Source organism: Anoplopoma fimbria, chromosome 19 (assembly GCF_027596085.1).
Source record: "Anoplopoma fimbria isolate UVic2021 breed Golden Eagle Sablefish chromosome 19, Afim_UVic_2022, whole genome shotgun sequence".
Classification (NCBI taxonomy): domain Eukaryota; kingdom Metazoa; phylum Chordata; class Actinopteri; order Perciformes; family Anoplopomatidae; genus Anoplopoma; species Anoplopoma fimbria.
This window is the reverse complement of record NC_072467.1, coordinates 18,761,129-18,777,284: the sequence shown is the minus strand read 5'-3', so window position 1 is coordinate 18,777,284 and position 16,156 is coordinate 18,761,129. Positions and strand designations below refer to the sequence as shown.

At 40.2% G+C, this 16,156-nt stretch overlaps 1 protein-coding gene across 1 annotated transcript in view; it reads left to right on the top strand.

Annotated features, from left to right (window-relative positions):
* Window positions 1-13,296, top strand: part of LOC129108165 (tumor protein p53-inducible protein 11-like) — a 31,770-nt gene extending 18,474 nt beyond the window's left edge. Inside the window, exons 3-8 of the mRNA XM_054619851.1 lie at window positions 2,916-3,055; window positions 7,429-7,487; window positions 7,652-7,700; window positions 8,418-8,514; window positions 11,117-11,218; window positions 11,909-13,296. Coding sequence (XP_054475826.1) covers window positions 2,927-3,055; window positions 7,429-7,487; window positions 7,652-7,700; window positions 8,418-8,514; window positions 11,117-11,218; window positions 11,909-12,042 — 570 coding nt within the window. The 5' untranslated portion in view covers window positions 2,916-2,926 and the 3' untranslated portion in view covers window positions 12,043-13,296. The remainder of the gene's footprint in view (window positions 1-2,915; window positions 3,056-7,428; window positions 7,488-7,651; window positions 7,701-8,417; window positions 8,515-11,116; window positions 11,219-11,908) is intronic.
* Window positions 13,297-16,156: the final 2,860 nt, after the last annotated feature.

The following is a 16,156-nucleotide window of genomic DNA, read 5'->3' as shown; positions in this document are numbered from 1 at the left end:
TAAAATGTAACTTACAACTGCAAAGGGAAAGACAGTGGCATCTCGCTGGCTCTCAGCAGAGACCTAGTCATCAAAGGTGGTTCCAATTGAAAAGGTGCTTTCAATAATTAAGAAGCGATTGGTCCATCAGTTGCTAGGCAACTGCATCAGCATTACTCTGGCAAGTAAAGGAGCACTGGTAAGGAGATTCAAATGGAGAGACATGCTATGGTATTTAATGTGTGGAGAGATGTGTGATGTACCACTTCATGCAGTGAGCTGTGATATATAGATATAGATGGTGAACGCAGATCAACATTCTGGGGGCCAAAACACCATTGCTGTTAGTTTTTCATAATTTACAGCAAAATAATGAAATGCATGCTTTCGCGTTTAGCGTCAACTAAGCCCTGTTACGTGGCAACAAAAGCAGGGAAGATGATTTACCTGTTTACTTTTTTGGGAGTAGAGAGGTGGTTTCTTTTATATGAATGAAATGAGGAAGGAGATGAAGGTAGACAGTAGGGCAGAAGAAAATATTGTTTCAGTCTTGATATAGAAATGTATGCATAGGCAATGAATAATCACTTAAAAAGGATACACTGTATGAAAGCAAATCTGGGTTCATTTTGTTTCTCTTCTAATAGAATGTCTTCTTTCACTTGATTTAGTGAAGAAGAGGAATGACATTTTTCTCAAAATTTTAGAACTGCGTCAAATTAGGTAACTTCTTTAGAAAAATTTAGAAGAAAATGCCAACTTGTTTTTTTTTCCTGTAAGGTTTTTAAGCCCTGCTCACAAGCGTATCAACAGATGGAAGCCCTGTCTAGTGTCTAGTCTAGTGCCTCATGTATTGTGTGGGAGTCAAAGGTTAAGGTTTGAAAACACAAGCCTGAACACATGTTGTGTGACCTTCACTGACCGCTCCTATGTATGTATGCCGATACTAGGGAATGATGTTAAGCCTTGCTATCTGTATAGCAGACAGAAATGTGCTCAGATTAGCACCCTGTGTAGTTCCCACCTGTCAGTTCCAGCCAAACACAAGATCAAGAAGGGAGTAGAAGTTAAGAAAAGCAAAGTTTCAGCAAGGTAATGCTGTTCAAGTATCACTGCAGCATGTGTTTATTCACGTTATCAATAATCCAGTTTTCACCTAATCATTCAGCCACAGTGATGTCTTCATATTGCACAAAGAGAAACCGCAAATCATCACATTTGAGACAATTGAACCAGCAAGTGCTTAGTATTTTTATACTTTGGTTATACACTTAATTGACTACTCAGTTGGAAAAATGATGGTAAATCAAACAATGACAATTAACTAATCAAGTAATGGGTGTAGCAGAAATTCCAGTAAAGCATCGGATAAAACTGTACAGCCACAGAAATTATAATACATTTTAAATCATTACCTTTCTGACTGAGCCATCACTAAAATCAAATATGTTTCACATAATTTGTAATGGAGAGCTTTAGCATGTTAGATGTTCATGATTTTTGTTAACTCTAGCTGTGCAGTTTGGCCTCTTTTAGCAAGCCAACTATGTGCCTCTAACTGTGATGACACACTTTTTATCCGTGTCACGATGGTATCCACTTCCTTGAAAGACTAGTTCAAAAAATCCTCTGTTTATTTTTGTTTTGCGTTTACTTCTTTAGAGAATTGCCCTCTGGAGTATCCACACATTTTCAGAAAGGCCATCCCATGTGTGCATGTCTTTTTGCCTCCAGTTGAACCATGGTGGAGTCAACACTGTTGAGTCGATGATTATCTCTGTTGACTTGACTATTGCTTGTCCCCATTGAATCCACAGGCACTATTCATTAACACGGATCAATAGAACAACAACAGCAGCTGATCCCGCTGTCACAGTTAGCGGCCAACAAAGGAAGAGAAATAAATGGCATGTTAATGTTTGTCATTAACAGCTCTTTGCACTGAAGAACTGGTTGTTTGAATGTCTAGATCAGAACTTTGAGTGGTTGATAGTAATGGGCTATATTCATTAACAAATCGAAACCCCCAAATATCGACTGTTAATACATTTCGAAATACGTCTTTAAATTACTGGAAAAACTAACTAAGCTTTCTGGCTGTGCATCGGTGCAGCTTAAGTCTATTTTAATACCAGACGCGTGTTGGGATACAAATTAGTCATGCTGAGAGCTTAAAGCAGGAAACTGCCAAATTAAAGAAAATGAAATATATTAAATTGTTAGAATAAAGGTCATGGAGTATTCATTTCAAATGAGACATTAATGTATCTGTAGCGAAGGTTAGGGCATATTGCTGTGTAGACAATACAGGCCAATAAGGAAACTGAGGCCCTCAGGTCTAAGAAAGTCCAGCTCCATTTACCTGTGTGTGTGTGTGTGTGTGTGTGTGTGTGTGTGTGTGTGTGTGTGTGTGTGTGTGTGTGTGTGTGTGTGTGTGTGTGTGTGTGTGTGTGTGTGTGTGTGTGTGTGTGTGTGTGTGTGTGTGTGTGTGTGTGTGTGTGTGTGTGTGTGTGTGTGTGTGTGTGTGTGTCAGCAATAGCCTGTGTCACTATCAGATCCATTGGCTGTTCTAGCGGGTACCTACGTCTGTTGGCCTCCTGGCAGATCTATGATGTCTGGCTCTTCTGCCTCTAGTCTGACTTAAGAGGAAGGTTTTATTGGGTTGCCTGTATTTGCTTGCCTCGTGTTATGTAATTGTGTTGCATCAGTATTGTCCTAAAAGGGGTTATTGGAAGATTGGTAGATACTTCTTCCTGCTTGTGCTGTAGAGATGTCTTCTTCAGAGCGAGTGGTAACAACAGTGGAAAAGCTCCACTGATGTTTCATATTCTCTCCTCAACTCTCTCTGTTTCACCTATATATATTTTATCATCCAACAATACTACCATGCATACCTCCTGAGCAACCGTGTCCCTCTCTTCTCACTTCTTTGTCAGGCGTGTGCACCATGGCGTCTAAACCTCACCCTCCTCTGATGAAGAAGCACAGCCAGACAGACCTGATAAGCCGCCTGAAGAGCCGGAAGATCCTCGGAGTCGGTGGCGAGGATGATGATGGAGAAGTGCACCGCTCAAAGGTCAGATTATGTCACATGATTTTATACTCATGCCCTTCTTATTTAATATGGGAAGTGATTGCAGAGAAGAAAGGCAAATAGCCGGTGCATTAGTGCAGCAATCAGCTCCGTTATAAATGTAGCACATGTGTTAAACCATCATCAGTCCGATGGATAATATTGCAGCAATGCACAAACAAAAATGACGTTCAACCACAGACGCAATCATTAACCCTGAGCAGAGCTATGGATTCCTTTTAAAAGCCACAATGTGCTGCTAATTGTCTCATCACTCTCATAGTGTCCCGTTGTGTGCATTTGCTGCTTATGCCTCAATGAATCTAGATCACGTAATCCCATGAGCTCCCGCTGCTCCACCGAGATGTGACTGGCTCCCCTGAGAGACTCCATGCCTCTTGCATCTCGCGTATTATATTCCTGCATCGCATGTATTTGCACACTCATATAAACAGTGCACAATGATGTGTATGTCGACACACAACGGCACACGTGCAGGTTCATGCCAGGAGAGACGAGAACACTTGAGCTGCACAGTTGCAGACTGACAGTAATGTCTTGTTCCCTTCCAGAGGACTCAAATATCAAGATTCCAGTGATTATTTTTGATCATAGGGAGAGCTGACTTTTCCTCACTGAAATATTAATCAGGCAAGTGGGAGAAGGGAACAGAACAGAAGGGAGCAGGCATACGGTGGCGGCTGATAGCTTGTGAGGAGATGTCGCCCCCCCCCCCCCTTTTCTCAGCCCTTCTGAGTGTTTGTTTTCTCTCTCAATGTTTTAGCAAGGAGCCTAACCTGGACATCTGCCACTCAGAACCTTTTCACAAAGCGTACTGATGGAGAACGACATCCATGCCAATAAAGCTTATTTTATTTGAGAAGGATTATCTGCGTTAGAAACAGGTTGCAATGAAGCTGCAAGGTGATCCAGCAACAGTCAATGGAAATACAATAACACAATATGTTGGCTAATCCGCTCTATTGTAATAGTGGGTGTCCCTACTTAACTGTGGCATTGACCTTAATTTAGAAATGAAATTTTTGCTTTTACAATGTGCTGCATGGAGTTGTTCTATTTATCCTTGCAACAAGTGTTTTTGGTAAGGGACCCATGGGATCCAACATTTAACTGCATAGCAAGAGTTGGTTTCGGAAGGAAAACAGTCGACTTTATTCCTGTGGTCCCTGTAAACAAAGGAGGGAAGTGCTCCTGTCGTCCGCTGACTGTCTCTTCCTGTCTTATTTTTACTGCTTGGTGATAAGAATACTGTTCCTAGTACTTGTACTTCAGTAAGAGAGAGAGAGAGAGAGAGAGAGAGGTGAGGTGAGTGCAACTCTGCCAAGAATTATTGCCCTTCGGCTGTTTTTAACCCACTGGTACACTACTTGAGTGCTAAAGCCATGAATCAGCAACCAAGGTCTGGGCCCAGGCTTTCATAGATAAGACATACCACAATTTGTTGTGTACATTCTTTTGTATCCCAGAGGATTAGCATTGAGATGCAATGGTGATCTTTATCTAATGTGAATGCACAAACTGACAAAATGTTCAGTGTGGTGAATAGGAGATTCTCCTTCCTCTACTACTCCTGAATAGTTTTTCACGCTCACTAGCTGATAAGTTGCCCTTTGTTTTCTGAATGTGGCTGCCTGAGTGACTGACGACAAGGCCACAACATGAGCAGCTGTGATTAAGCGTCGCTCGCCACAAAACGGCATTGTGCATTTCTTCCTTTTCCTGTTTCTCCCTATCTCCCCAACTCCCTTCCGCTCTATTCCACCCCGAAGCTAGCCCTTTGCTATCGGTTGATGCTCATTTCCCTTTGAGTATTTCTCATGCCAGTCATGAATATTCAAGCGTTCCTGTCAAAAGCAGCCCCTAAAACTATGGCACAGGAAGGCTGATTCACCTGCTCGCGTGATCACAGCTGGCACAGACTGATTCATGCACAGGCACTTCAGCTGCAGTGCAAGAGGAGATTCAATAGGTGTAGTTAGTTCGTAACTCTTAAGCTCATTTTTTTTAAGTTCAACTTTCAAAGTCTTTTCTTAAAGGCTCTGCTCTGATATCAAAAGCAGCAGCCACGAGAGACCATGTTTAAGAAACTAAAGAAATCAGTGACACAGAGATTCCTTTTTTTCCTTAATTTCATCTTCGACACAATAAACCTTTTCATATCTTCCTCACTTCTATTTTTTTACATCATAAAATGCAAATTCTATAAAGCTACCTAAGAGGACATTGGTATCCTTCAAATTGTGACTGGAATATGTAATGTGGACAACACAAATGTGCAATACAATAACATTGCAACTTTTGCAAGTTTTAGGTCTCATCTATCATATTTTAGACCTTAAACGCTCTTGAAGTCATGAGGATATTTCTGACTGATATGATTTGATGGAGCTACTGGATGGAACCCAAACACACGGTAGAAGGCAAAGCCCTTGAAAACCTTTGACTTGATCTTTCTAGTATGTGACATGAATCATTTTGTTCCATTCACTCTGACATTTCACAGTAGCATCAAGCGGAAAACTACTTTCCAATTGATAGTGACTTCTCTCTAAACACAGCTAGCCAGAAAATAATTCATCTTCTCTGCTTTAGCGGTTTTCAGGGTTTAGTGGAACACAAGAGTAGTTTTTGAGGGAGGAGATGTTTAATGATAAAGGGAATTCATTGATATTAAGGGATTAATTGTAATTTCTCTGTGGGTCATTTCATGTTCAGGCAAAACATTTAGTTGATTGGTTTTCTTGCCCTAAGTGGGGTTTATCTGAGTGCCTTTGTTTACCTCCATGTTCTTGTGTATTTTAAGGAAAAACAACTACCAAAATCTGAATTTCTGAGCTGATGTCCTCACATGCAAAAAGAATGAGTGCTCCTCTGAAAACCACCTCCTTTGTTTTTCCGTACATTTACAGACGTATACACCTAGACTGTCCCTTTTTACTGTAGATCATTTGCAGAGAAATGCAGTACACTTTGCATACTATATGCAGCTACGACTGACTGATTTGCTTGTGTCTGGAGATCTTCCTCATTTGCATACAGAGCAAAATCTAATCTATTCCTTTTTTTAGTCTACGTGATTTCAGAACATTTTGAAGATCGCCATCATAGTTTCCCAGAGCCTAAGGAGATGATTACAACTTTTAGAGGCTGGAACCAGCAAATACTTTTCATCTTGTCACAAAATTACTTAATTATTATCAAATGTGTCAGTGATACATTTTTTGTATTCACTAATTATGAAATGAACTAATTTCATCACTACATCATACACGCTCCCTCAGATAGTTGGTGATGACTATTAGGATGCTGATTATATCAGACTAAACAGAAATGGTTATAAACTAGTAAAAAGCCGTTGTTTTTCTGAGAGGTACCCATAAATATATTAGTGCCTGATGGAGCAGAGTTAAAAAACAACAAACAAGTTGCCAGTTACGAGCATCTCAGCATCTTCTTGCATCTGGGATGAGAGATATTTCTCCCACTAAATGCTTTAAGCTTTTTAGGATTATGAATTGAGTATTGCGTGGTACTTGTGTTGCAAGGATTATGTTAATCTTAGCAAATAAGGTTTTTCTTCTGGCATAGACTTGATACTTGTAGCCTAGTAATTCATCAGTGAATAACTTAGTTATTCAACCAGAATTCACAGTGAGATGTTGAGATGACTTCAGCTAGGTTTACACTTGGCGTAGTGAAGCTGGCGATGGCGCGAACCTCGTGCCAAATATCAATTCTTCGTTTCATTTTAAATTATTTAATACTTGATTTCCTTCTTTACGGGGCTTGTATAAAGGCACAAGTATGTTCATAAATATGATATACGAGTCTACACTTGATTACAATTCCTCCTCGGCATCCTGTTTGTGGGGTTTTGCCAGTAACACTTGTTGACTTCTTGTTTCCTCGCAGTATATTTTGTTTGCACTCCCCCTGGCCTTTCAGAGAATACGACAACGAACCGCACATACACGAGCATAAACGCCTTTATGCGTGCCTGTAGCTTAAGCCATCTGTGGAGGTCGCCCACGTATAAAGCTAGACCCTCTTAATCTTCATGGGGTAATTAAGAAAGTGAAGAAAATTACAGTCTAATTAATCTTAAAAGGTTCTTATTGACATTCAGCCTCTCTTCTTTTCTCTCCACTGCTTTGTTTAATGGGCCTCTTTCCAATAGCTTGCTACAGATGTGTTGGCAACATGAGACACACCTGCACGGAGAACACTTTATTCCCTGTTATGAGGTGCTTTGTTGCCGGCTGTCATAATATATATCTGTTAAGATGACATGCTTTATATTTCCCTTCTCATAACTCATTCCCTCTTTCCTTTTGTTTCGTCTTGTTCGCTCACAGATCAGTCAGATGCTCGGAAATGAGATGAAATTCACAGTGCGAGAGCCTATCGGGCTGAGGTGAGATTTCAACTGCTCAGACCAGCTCACAGTTAACACGGCTGACTGTGTGAGGTCATCTGTGTGTCACTTCCAGTAAAGTTCAACATCTTGTAAAAACAAGTGTACAGTCATAATTGCTTACATGAAAGATACAGTACGTCATGTAATGTCTCTCTTCTTAGGGTGTGGATACTCATCTCTGCCGTGGGTTTTACAGTTATGGCTGTGATGGTAAGTGATGCTTGAATCTTTTGATAGTCTCTATCTAGGGTTGGCTGATATGACACTATATATTGTGATCCTGCAGGCCGAGCTGCCTCGCAAGGTAACCTTATAGAGACACAGAGGAGGACGGTGAAGTTGTTAATACAAAGCAGGAGGAGGCTTCCAAGCCAACCCCAGAATAGGAATAACTCTGGTTACTCTGCACACTAGTTTTTTTGTGATATGAAATACAATATTGAAATGATTGATGAGCAAATCCTGCAGGTCTGTTTTGCTTTTGGTAATAATCCAATATGTACATTATGGTTATTTGAATTATTTCTTAATTCAATTTACAGAACGATTACTGTATTGTGATAAATACTGTTAATGTGATTTAAAATAAGATTTCGGCCCATCCCCATCTCTAATAATATAGAGACTTCTGTACAAATATTGAAGGAGAAAAAGCACCCCTGTCAAAGAAGGAGAATTAATTTCGTGCAAACCCTGCAGTCGTTCTTTCCCCAAACTTATCAGTGAGAGACATCTGAAGAAACAGCAACATCTTTGTCGGCGATGGCACCTAAATGCTCAATGTCCTCAGTGTTGAGGTCATACACAGTGATTCTAACTAGCAGACAGAGACTTTATCAATGCTGCTGCATTTTTCGGTGCTTTCGGGGAGGACAGAATGCTGTGGATATGACAGAGTTGTGTTGTGCTTGTTCTTTTCCCACACAGGCCCTAGTGTTTCCCAACCAGCTATATGAGGTTGTTTTTGAGGAGGAGCTCTCCACGACTAGCATCTCTATTCGCCTTTATGGAGGAGCACTGCTCAGTAAGTCTTCATTCCTATTCATGCTTCCTCATGCATAACTGCAGTACTGTGAATACACTGCAGCTATGCATGTGGGAGTTCATTCACTGTTCTGCAATGATGCTGACACATTGCCTTTTTAAAATGTATTCATACTCGCTCACAAAAAAATGTACATTGCTCAACTGCACATGGTCTTTTGTGATAATGCATACATTACAGTTCACACACGCACATTAATATGCTGTACAAAAAGCTCTTCTTGCTACAAAATCATCCCTGTAGGCTACAAACAGAGGCTGTGTATTTTGATCCAGTTACAGTAGATTGTGAGGACTTGAGAAGGAGTACAGAGACCAGTTCTCCAGAATGCTCACAGCAAAGCCTCCAATCGCCTCTGTGGCCTCCTATGCCAGATATAAATACAGTGGGAACACAGTGAGGGATGGCAGAACAGTAGATCAAACATTAAATCGTTCAGTGTGGCTGTGGCTCAACAAGACTGAAAGCCTTGTGCCAAAGCTCAATGATTTTAATCCTGAGAGCTTAGTCAAATTATTTTCCATCTTTCATTTAAAAGTTTGGTGCGCTACTCCTCCCCCAGCTTTGCCAGCACATGCACAAAAAAAACATCAAAATATGGGGTCTGATCAGGAAAGGTGTGCTATGACTTTTGTCAAACATTCGCCCAGATGATTTCACTAAAATCACAAAAAACGGCTTTTAAAAAAAGTTTAAAAGGTTTACAAAACTCTAGACTTTATTGGGCTAAATTGGCATTTCGATAGCTAGCACAGTTTTCATTAAATCACAGTTTAAATTTCAGAAAAATTGTGGTGGTGCTTTCATATTTTATAATAGGTGTGTAATCCATTGAATGTTCAGATTTAGAGTGGTGACATCACCGCCAGAGTGGAGAGGAGCTTGAAATATGTTCTGTAATTTTTCCAAACGACTTGCTAACATTCCCACAATGTTCACTCTCCAAACACCATTTTTGTCAAAACGAAAGACATTTTGTGCCGGATGCAACCGTGTCTATGGAATCCAACAGACTTACACATTTGGCTCAGGGAGCCTGAAGGCGACATGAACTCAAACCAACTGCTCCATCGACACATTTTCCAAAGAAAGCAGACAGTATCAGTTTTCTAACCTGCTCTCATACCCACATTTTTGACACCACAAACATAAAAATGACATCACCGCATTTGGAGTCTTATCTCTCTGATATGTTGTTGATTGTTGTTTTTAATTGGGTACAGGGCTTTGACAGGTATTTTTTTTCTAAATCACAGCCTACTCTAACCTTGCTTAATTAGTCTGCCTCCCCACCCAGGTGCCTCAGTCACCCTGGCAACCAGTGACACGCTCACACGCAAATAGTGCTGCCTACTTACTACTTGTAATATTGGCAAATATATTGCAACGTCTTCCAGCTGTAGTAACCACACTCTTAAAATTTGTTTTTCTAGTGTTCTACATACATTTTTCTGTGTCACACCATCCGCAGGAGAAAACCGATGCTAGATACACCAGTTAATTATGTTATTTGCAATTATTTTAATGGCCTTCTCAAGTCAGCGAGTCAGTAAGTGAAAGAGGGTCTGTAATGGCTCTCTGAAGAGGCACAATGTGACTGTGGTAGAGAGGCAGGTAACTTGATGGGAAAATAAGCAGAGAAATAAAAAAGGGTGCGAGCAAATGCTTAACATACATTGAGTAGGTTTTGCAGGGTTGTCACTTTCAGCTAAATTAGGCCATAACAAATGTCAGAACGTCAGCACCGGGACCATATAGACATAAGACCAGAACATATATCATCGAATGTGTTCCCTCCTCCTCCTCCACAAGATTATGTGTTTATGTATTACTAAGGAGAAACCTCATACTGCAGTCTTTACGCATATCTTGATAAATCTGAACAAATCAAAAATAACCCTCTGGATGATTACTACATTGCCTGAGGAGAGATACAACCTTAAACACATGGCACTGTGGGGGAAGATATGAATGACCAAGCTCTCAATCTCATAAAGCCAACAAAAGGAAGGGCTTCTCTATTTCAAATATCAGCAGGGCTGTGGGGATTAACAAAGAAAGAGGGTGATGTCTTCCAAGACAAGGAGCGGGGAAGAGGGGGAAGGATGGGGTCTCATCTGCAGCACAGATGGAACCTGGCAGGAAGAGGACACAGTCCGTCAGCCCTCCCACCTCTCTGCCCACCCCTGCATGCTTCCGTCACCTCACTAGTGTGTGCGTGCGCGTGTGCGTGTGTGTCTGTGTGTGTGAGTGTGTGTGTGTGTGTGTGCGTGTGTGTGTGTGCGTGTGTGTCTGTGTGTGTGAGTGTGTGTGTGCGTGAAGATACAGGGAAATTAACTGGAGGAATGGCAAAGAATGAAATGATTGAGCACAGCATCAATGAGTCAGAGCATTCAACTGATCATCAATAGGCCAATTATCTCAGTGTGCATGTTGCATCACAGATTACCCTTGCAATACAGCAACAAGAAAACTGTTCTTTGATGGTTGAATCGCTCCAAGACATTTAGGAGTCTTATTTCTGGTTTTATTCCCATGCTCCTGAACCTATTAATTCCCTTTTATCGCGTCCTTTTCCCAGGCCTGGCCCTTATCATGTGGAATGGTCTCTACACAGCAGAGAAGATCGTCATCCAGTGGACCCTGCTCAGTGAAGCCTGCTACTTTGCCGTCCAGTTTCTTGGTGATTTGATTCCTCCAATACATTACTTTGCAGTTTGGTTGATGTCTTTTTGGCCCTAGCTGTGATATCATCATTATCTCACTTAGAGTTGTGAGAAACCATAAATGTGTTGATACTGCCCTCTTGTGGTTAGAGGTAGGAGTCACAGCCTTATTGAAGGATAGGTTCAAACACTTTCAAGTCTTAACACTCACATGTCTGTATGTACAGTGTACATTTTGTTTTCTGTAACCATTTATCCTGAAGAGACTCCTTACTAAAACAAATTCAATGCAAGTGATGGGTGGAAAAATTAATTCAGCCGAAGCTGATGTGAGGCTTCAGCGGTCGGTTACACAAATCTAGTTGGTTTCTTTCAAAGTTACAGCACAAAATCCCCCTCTTTGTTTAACTATCCCTCTAACCCAGCTCTGCAATTTTAATTTTGAATGATATCCAATTGATTTGTCTAACACAGACAAATAACTTTCAATGTACGTATGAACATGTGATTATTGTTTTCAGACAAAAAAATAGGAACCATTCCTCCTTTAAGATCCACGTTCCAGAGGCTAATAATGTCAGAAAAACATGTGAAATAAGATAAGATAAGATAAGATAATCCTTTATTAGTCCCACAGCGGGGAAATGTGACTTTTGCTTAAAAGAAAAAGAATGTTTCACGTACTAAATGTTGCTGTGTGGTTTCAGTGACATCCTTCACCTTAATGGAGGTTGGCATCCTGCCCAACGCTGCCATTCTCCTGCTCCTCAGCCGGGTGCTCTTCCTGCTGGTCACCATGGCGTACTACTACCACCTGGGCCGCAAGCAGAAGAAGATCTGAGCTGACTGTTTGAAACTTCCAGGGAGGGGGACAGCTGAGCACAGAGCACAAACAAAGGGGTCAGAAGGTTTGGAATATTATTTGATTGGGGCTCGGAGCATTATTTTGCCGGTGGATGCCCCCCTGCCCCCTTTCCATGGGACCTAGCCTATTGTAACCCCACCCCCACCCCCCAGTATTCAACAGATGAGCACAGTCTCATATTCCAGACTCTACAACAAGAACGAGAAATCTCACAGTGAAAGCGAATTACTCTCTCACATGGCTGTAAAGTCGAGCCCTTCTTGACACACATCCTTCCTTTGTGCAGTTCTGAGAGCTGTTATAAAGAAGGAGCTTTCAGTTTTTAGTGCATTGCTTTCATGTGTCACCTAGTTATATGATTTAATTTGTACAGTGCATCTATGTTGTTCATGTACAGCCACGTGATTTCCTGATTCAGTATTTTGTGTTATCTAGAGTTGCATCCTGACACCTGCTTCTTAATCACACTCAAGGACCAAAATCTGTGCTTTAATTAGTTTCCTGGTTGATGCTGTTGATGTTAACTCATACTGTATGTTTGCTTAAGTGAAGCTTGAATTTCTGTGCTCTTGCATGCTTTTTCTGACAATTCTGCTTCTTTGAACACATTGAATGGGAAAAGCATCCACTTTGCTTTAGTGTAAATTCAGGTGCAGTCAGATAAGCTAAATGCTGGATGAGACAATGAACATTTTCTTATACTGCTGACAGCACACTGAGGAAACTCCTAAAGGTCAGTTTTTACTCTCAATCATACCCATCAACCATATTCAGATTTAGACTACCCAAAACAAAATGCTGAATCTTTTTTTCAGGGACAAAGTGGGTTTTTTTTTTTTATTCCTTTAAGTATCAGTCAAGAAGTTCAACCAAAGTGAATAGGAATTGTATTTGATAGAATATTTATACTTCTGAGATTAACAGTAAATGGTATGTAATGTTGAAACGGTCACGTGAACTGACTGGTAGAAGGGAGGTGGTGTCGTTCTCTCATTGTTGTGTGAGCGCCGGTAGGCAGGAGTGATCTTACAGAAAGTATGTTAACGTTCTGACCTTTAATGTCACAAGCCAAGCATGTCGGTGTGCAGAGCAAACAAACCTGAGCTGGTTCCTCCTCGCTGATGTAGCACAGATTTTTACATACACCTTCTCCTTAGCCTTAAAACTACTTAAATAACATCAACACTGCATCCTACTTCTTGTATATATGTAAATAAAAGTATTAACTAGTATGTGGTGTTTTTGTGAACCGAACAGGGAACTTGTTCAGTATTAGTTAAAATGACTTTCAAAGATTGATCTTTCTCTTGGTGTGTCTTATTTTCTACCTATTTAAGTGACATTTGTGTTTTTTATGTCATGCATGCAATATAATCCACCAAAATAAATAACTGTGTAGCAAGCTGCCACCAACTAGAGCGAAATACTGATCAATGAAGATGTTAATGGTGGTGATTTGAATAGATGCATTAGATAAAAATGGGCAAAAATCCTCAAAAGGAACATTTGTGCATTAAAACAGATATAACCCAACACTTGACAGTTTCCACCCAATCGACATGTTCAATACATTTCTACCTCCCACTAGTTTGCGCGGCCCTCAGGTACGCAACATCCCAGCTCAGTGTTTTAGAGCCGTGCCAGCAACGCTAATTTGTCAACTCAAAAAAGGCCAGTCAAAAAGGACACTCTGAAAACGGTGGATTCATTTTGTAAATTTATTTTGAGTCGAACAAGAAACCTTCAGTTGGTCTCCTCCAAAGGTGGTCCATATTGTTGCAAATGACCACGTTCAGTCCTGCCCTAGCAGGGAGCGGTCCTGAGGTCAGGGTGATTGTGGGTTTGCAGTTGCGAGTCCGGCGCTGAAGGCAGATGTGCTTCTTACTTGGGTGAGCTTTAAGTTCAGATAGGGGAATACATGAAACATGGGTGAGGTCTCCCGTACTCCCTGACAAAGTTGTAATTATACTTTTTTTCCCAGTGTTTAATTAGATGCAGCTCTCCTTGAGTGACACCGTGTGCCCCAACCTACTGCTCTGTCCCGACTAGCATGGTAATTATGGAGTTCAAGAAAAAATGTCATTCCATTTCCGTCGATACTACAGGCCTCAAATCATCAGCCCTGTGAAATGTTCAAAGGTCTGTGAGGCAGGTTATTTTAGGAGAGATGGGCAGTTTCAGGAGGATGGGCTGAAAAAGGGAGGCAAAGAAACGTCTCTTTCATCCTCCTGGTTCTCTGACGTAAATTAGTCCAAATATGACATTGGTTAGTTGTGTCCTTGACGTTTTAGAGGAATGGTAAGCTGAACTTTTCATTCCCTCCGATGTAAATCCAACATATATTGTACTGTTGTGAATAGCATAGCAGGGTCAAACTGTTTCAAGTTGTAGCATTGTGTTTTTATGTATATATGTGCTATATTGTACCTCAGAAATGAATTGTTATGGATTTCCACAATTTAGTTTCAAATAAAGGACACTGCTGTTTATTTTGAAGACTTCAAAAGCAATGAAATCCTCTTTGTTCCTTTTCCTTTCTTGTAGAAATATATTAGGCATGCGACAAACTATTATTTTATTATTGATTGATGTGCAGATTATTGTATCGATTAATTATTTGTTTGGTTTATAAAATTTCAGAAAATAGAGTAAGAAATTGCAATTTCTTACAACCACACACTGTTTTCTTTTTGATGTTTTTTTTTTACCAACAGTCTACTACCCAAAGCTAGTTTACTTTCACATGTGGTTAAGGATAACACTTTTTTTTTAATTATTGAGCCAGAGATTGTTTGGCATTTTTGTTTGAAAGTTTACTTAATATCTTCCGTTCAATTATCAAAATAGTTGCACAGTAACCGTCTGTCAATCAACTAATCAATTAACTAATTATTTCAGCCTTCCTGTTAGATAATGGAGTACACAACTTCAGATCATCAAAATGTAATAGCAATGTGAGGATGTGCTGATTTCTGATTGAGCAGCTAAATGGAACCTCAATTGTCTGCTGGAATGATGATGTTTTCTTCTCATTTTAAAGGTAACAACTGTAAAGATGCTGAAATTCCAGAAATACCTAACTTACACATTGGAAATCATGTGATTCAGAAAAGCTTTCCACTCAGTAAAAACATCCAGTGTAACTCCACTCATGTTCTCTTGTGAGATACGCCTGAGTATGACTTTAACTTAATTCATTTAAAGGGACACAGGAATGCATACTGAACAATCACTTATTTCATAGCCGGCAGCTTAGAGCTGTCTCAAACAGGATACCTTCCAACTACCTGCAGTAACCTTTTAAAGTGGAGAGCCTTCATCAAAATGTTGGATTTAATTCAACTAAAAACACAGCCAACAACATTGTTCTAACATGTCTCAACAAAGAAAACTAGAGAGCTGTTGTGTAATCCCACGCTTTGTTTGGTGTTGTCTACTTGGAAGGTCAAACATGTCACAACATGACAATCTCCAGGTCGGCATAAAGATCTTCTCTGTGGTTGTAAATTAATCTAAACTGCAGCCTTTCACATGTTTCTGCTGAACCTCCTCCACGGTGCTCTGCTCTCTCCTTTACGTCGGGTAAAAAGGTGAAAAGGAGTATTGTGACGCACAGGAAATGTGTGTGTGGTTTGGGTTGTTTATAGGTAAAAAGCTCCCATGTGTCACTGTGTATTCATTCTCACCATACTTTCCACTCAAAATATTCAGTCCTGGTTTGTTTCTTAGGGCTTGGTGGTAAACAGTAATTGAGAGAGGCTTGCAATGGATCATTTAAAAAGCTGTTTAAAACATTTTTGTTGGGTTTCCCAGCAACATCTTATTAGCAGTATATATATATACATAAAAATGGTATGATTTGCATTATGTTATAGTGGATGGGACGGCCATTAGATGGTTTTACGAAACTCTTTGGATAATGTCAACATAAAAGAAGAGCACAAAAGTATTGGCATATACATGTATTTAAAGGACTTATAGTAAAAGTACGTATTGTACAGAATGGCCCATTTCTTGATACTGAATATTATATATTAATGTATATTATTGTATTATTATATTGACACAAATGTGTACACCACTTTTTTAT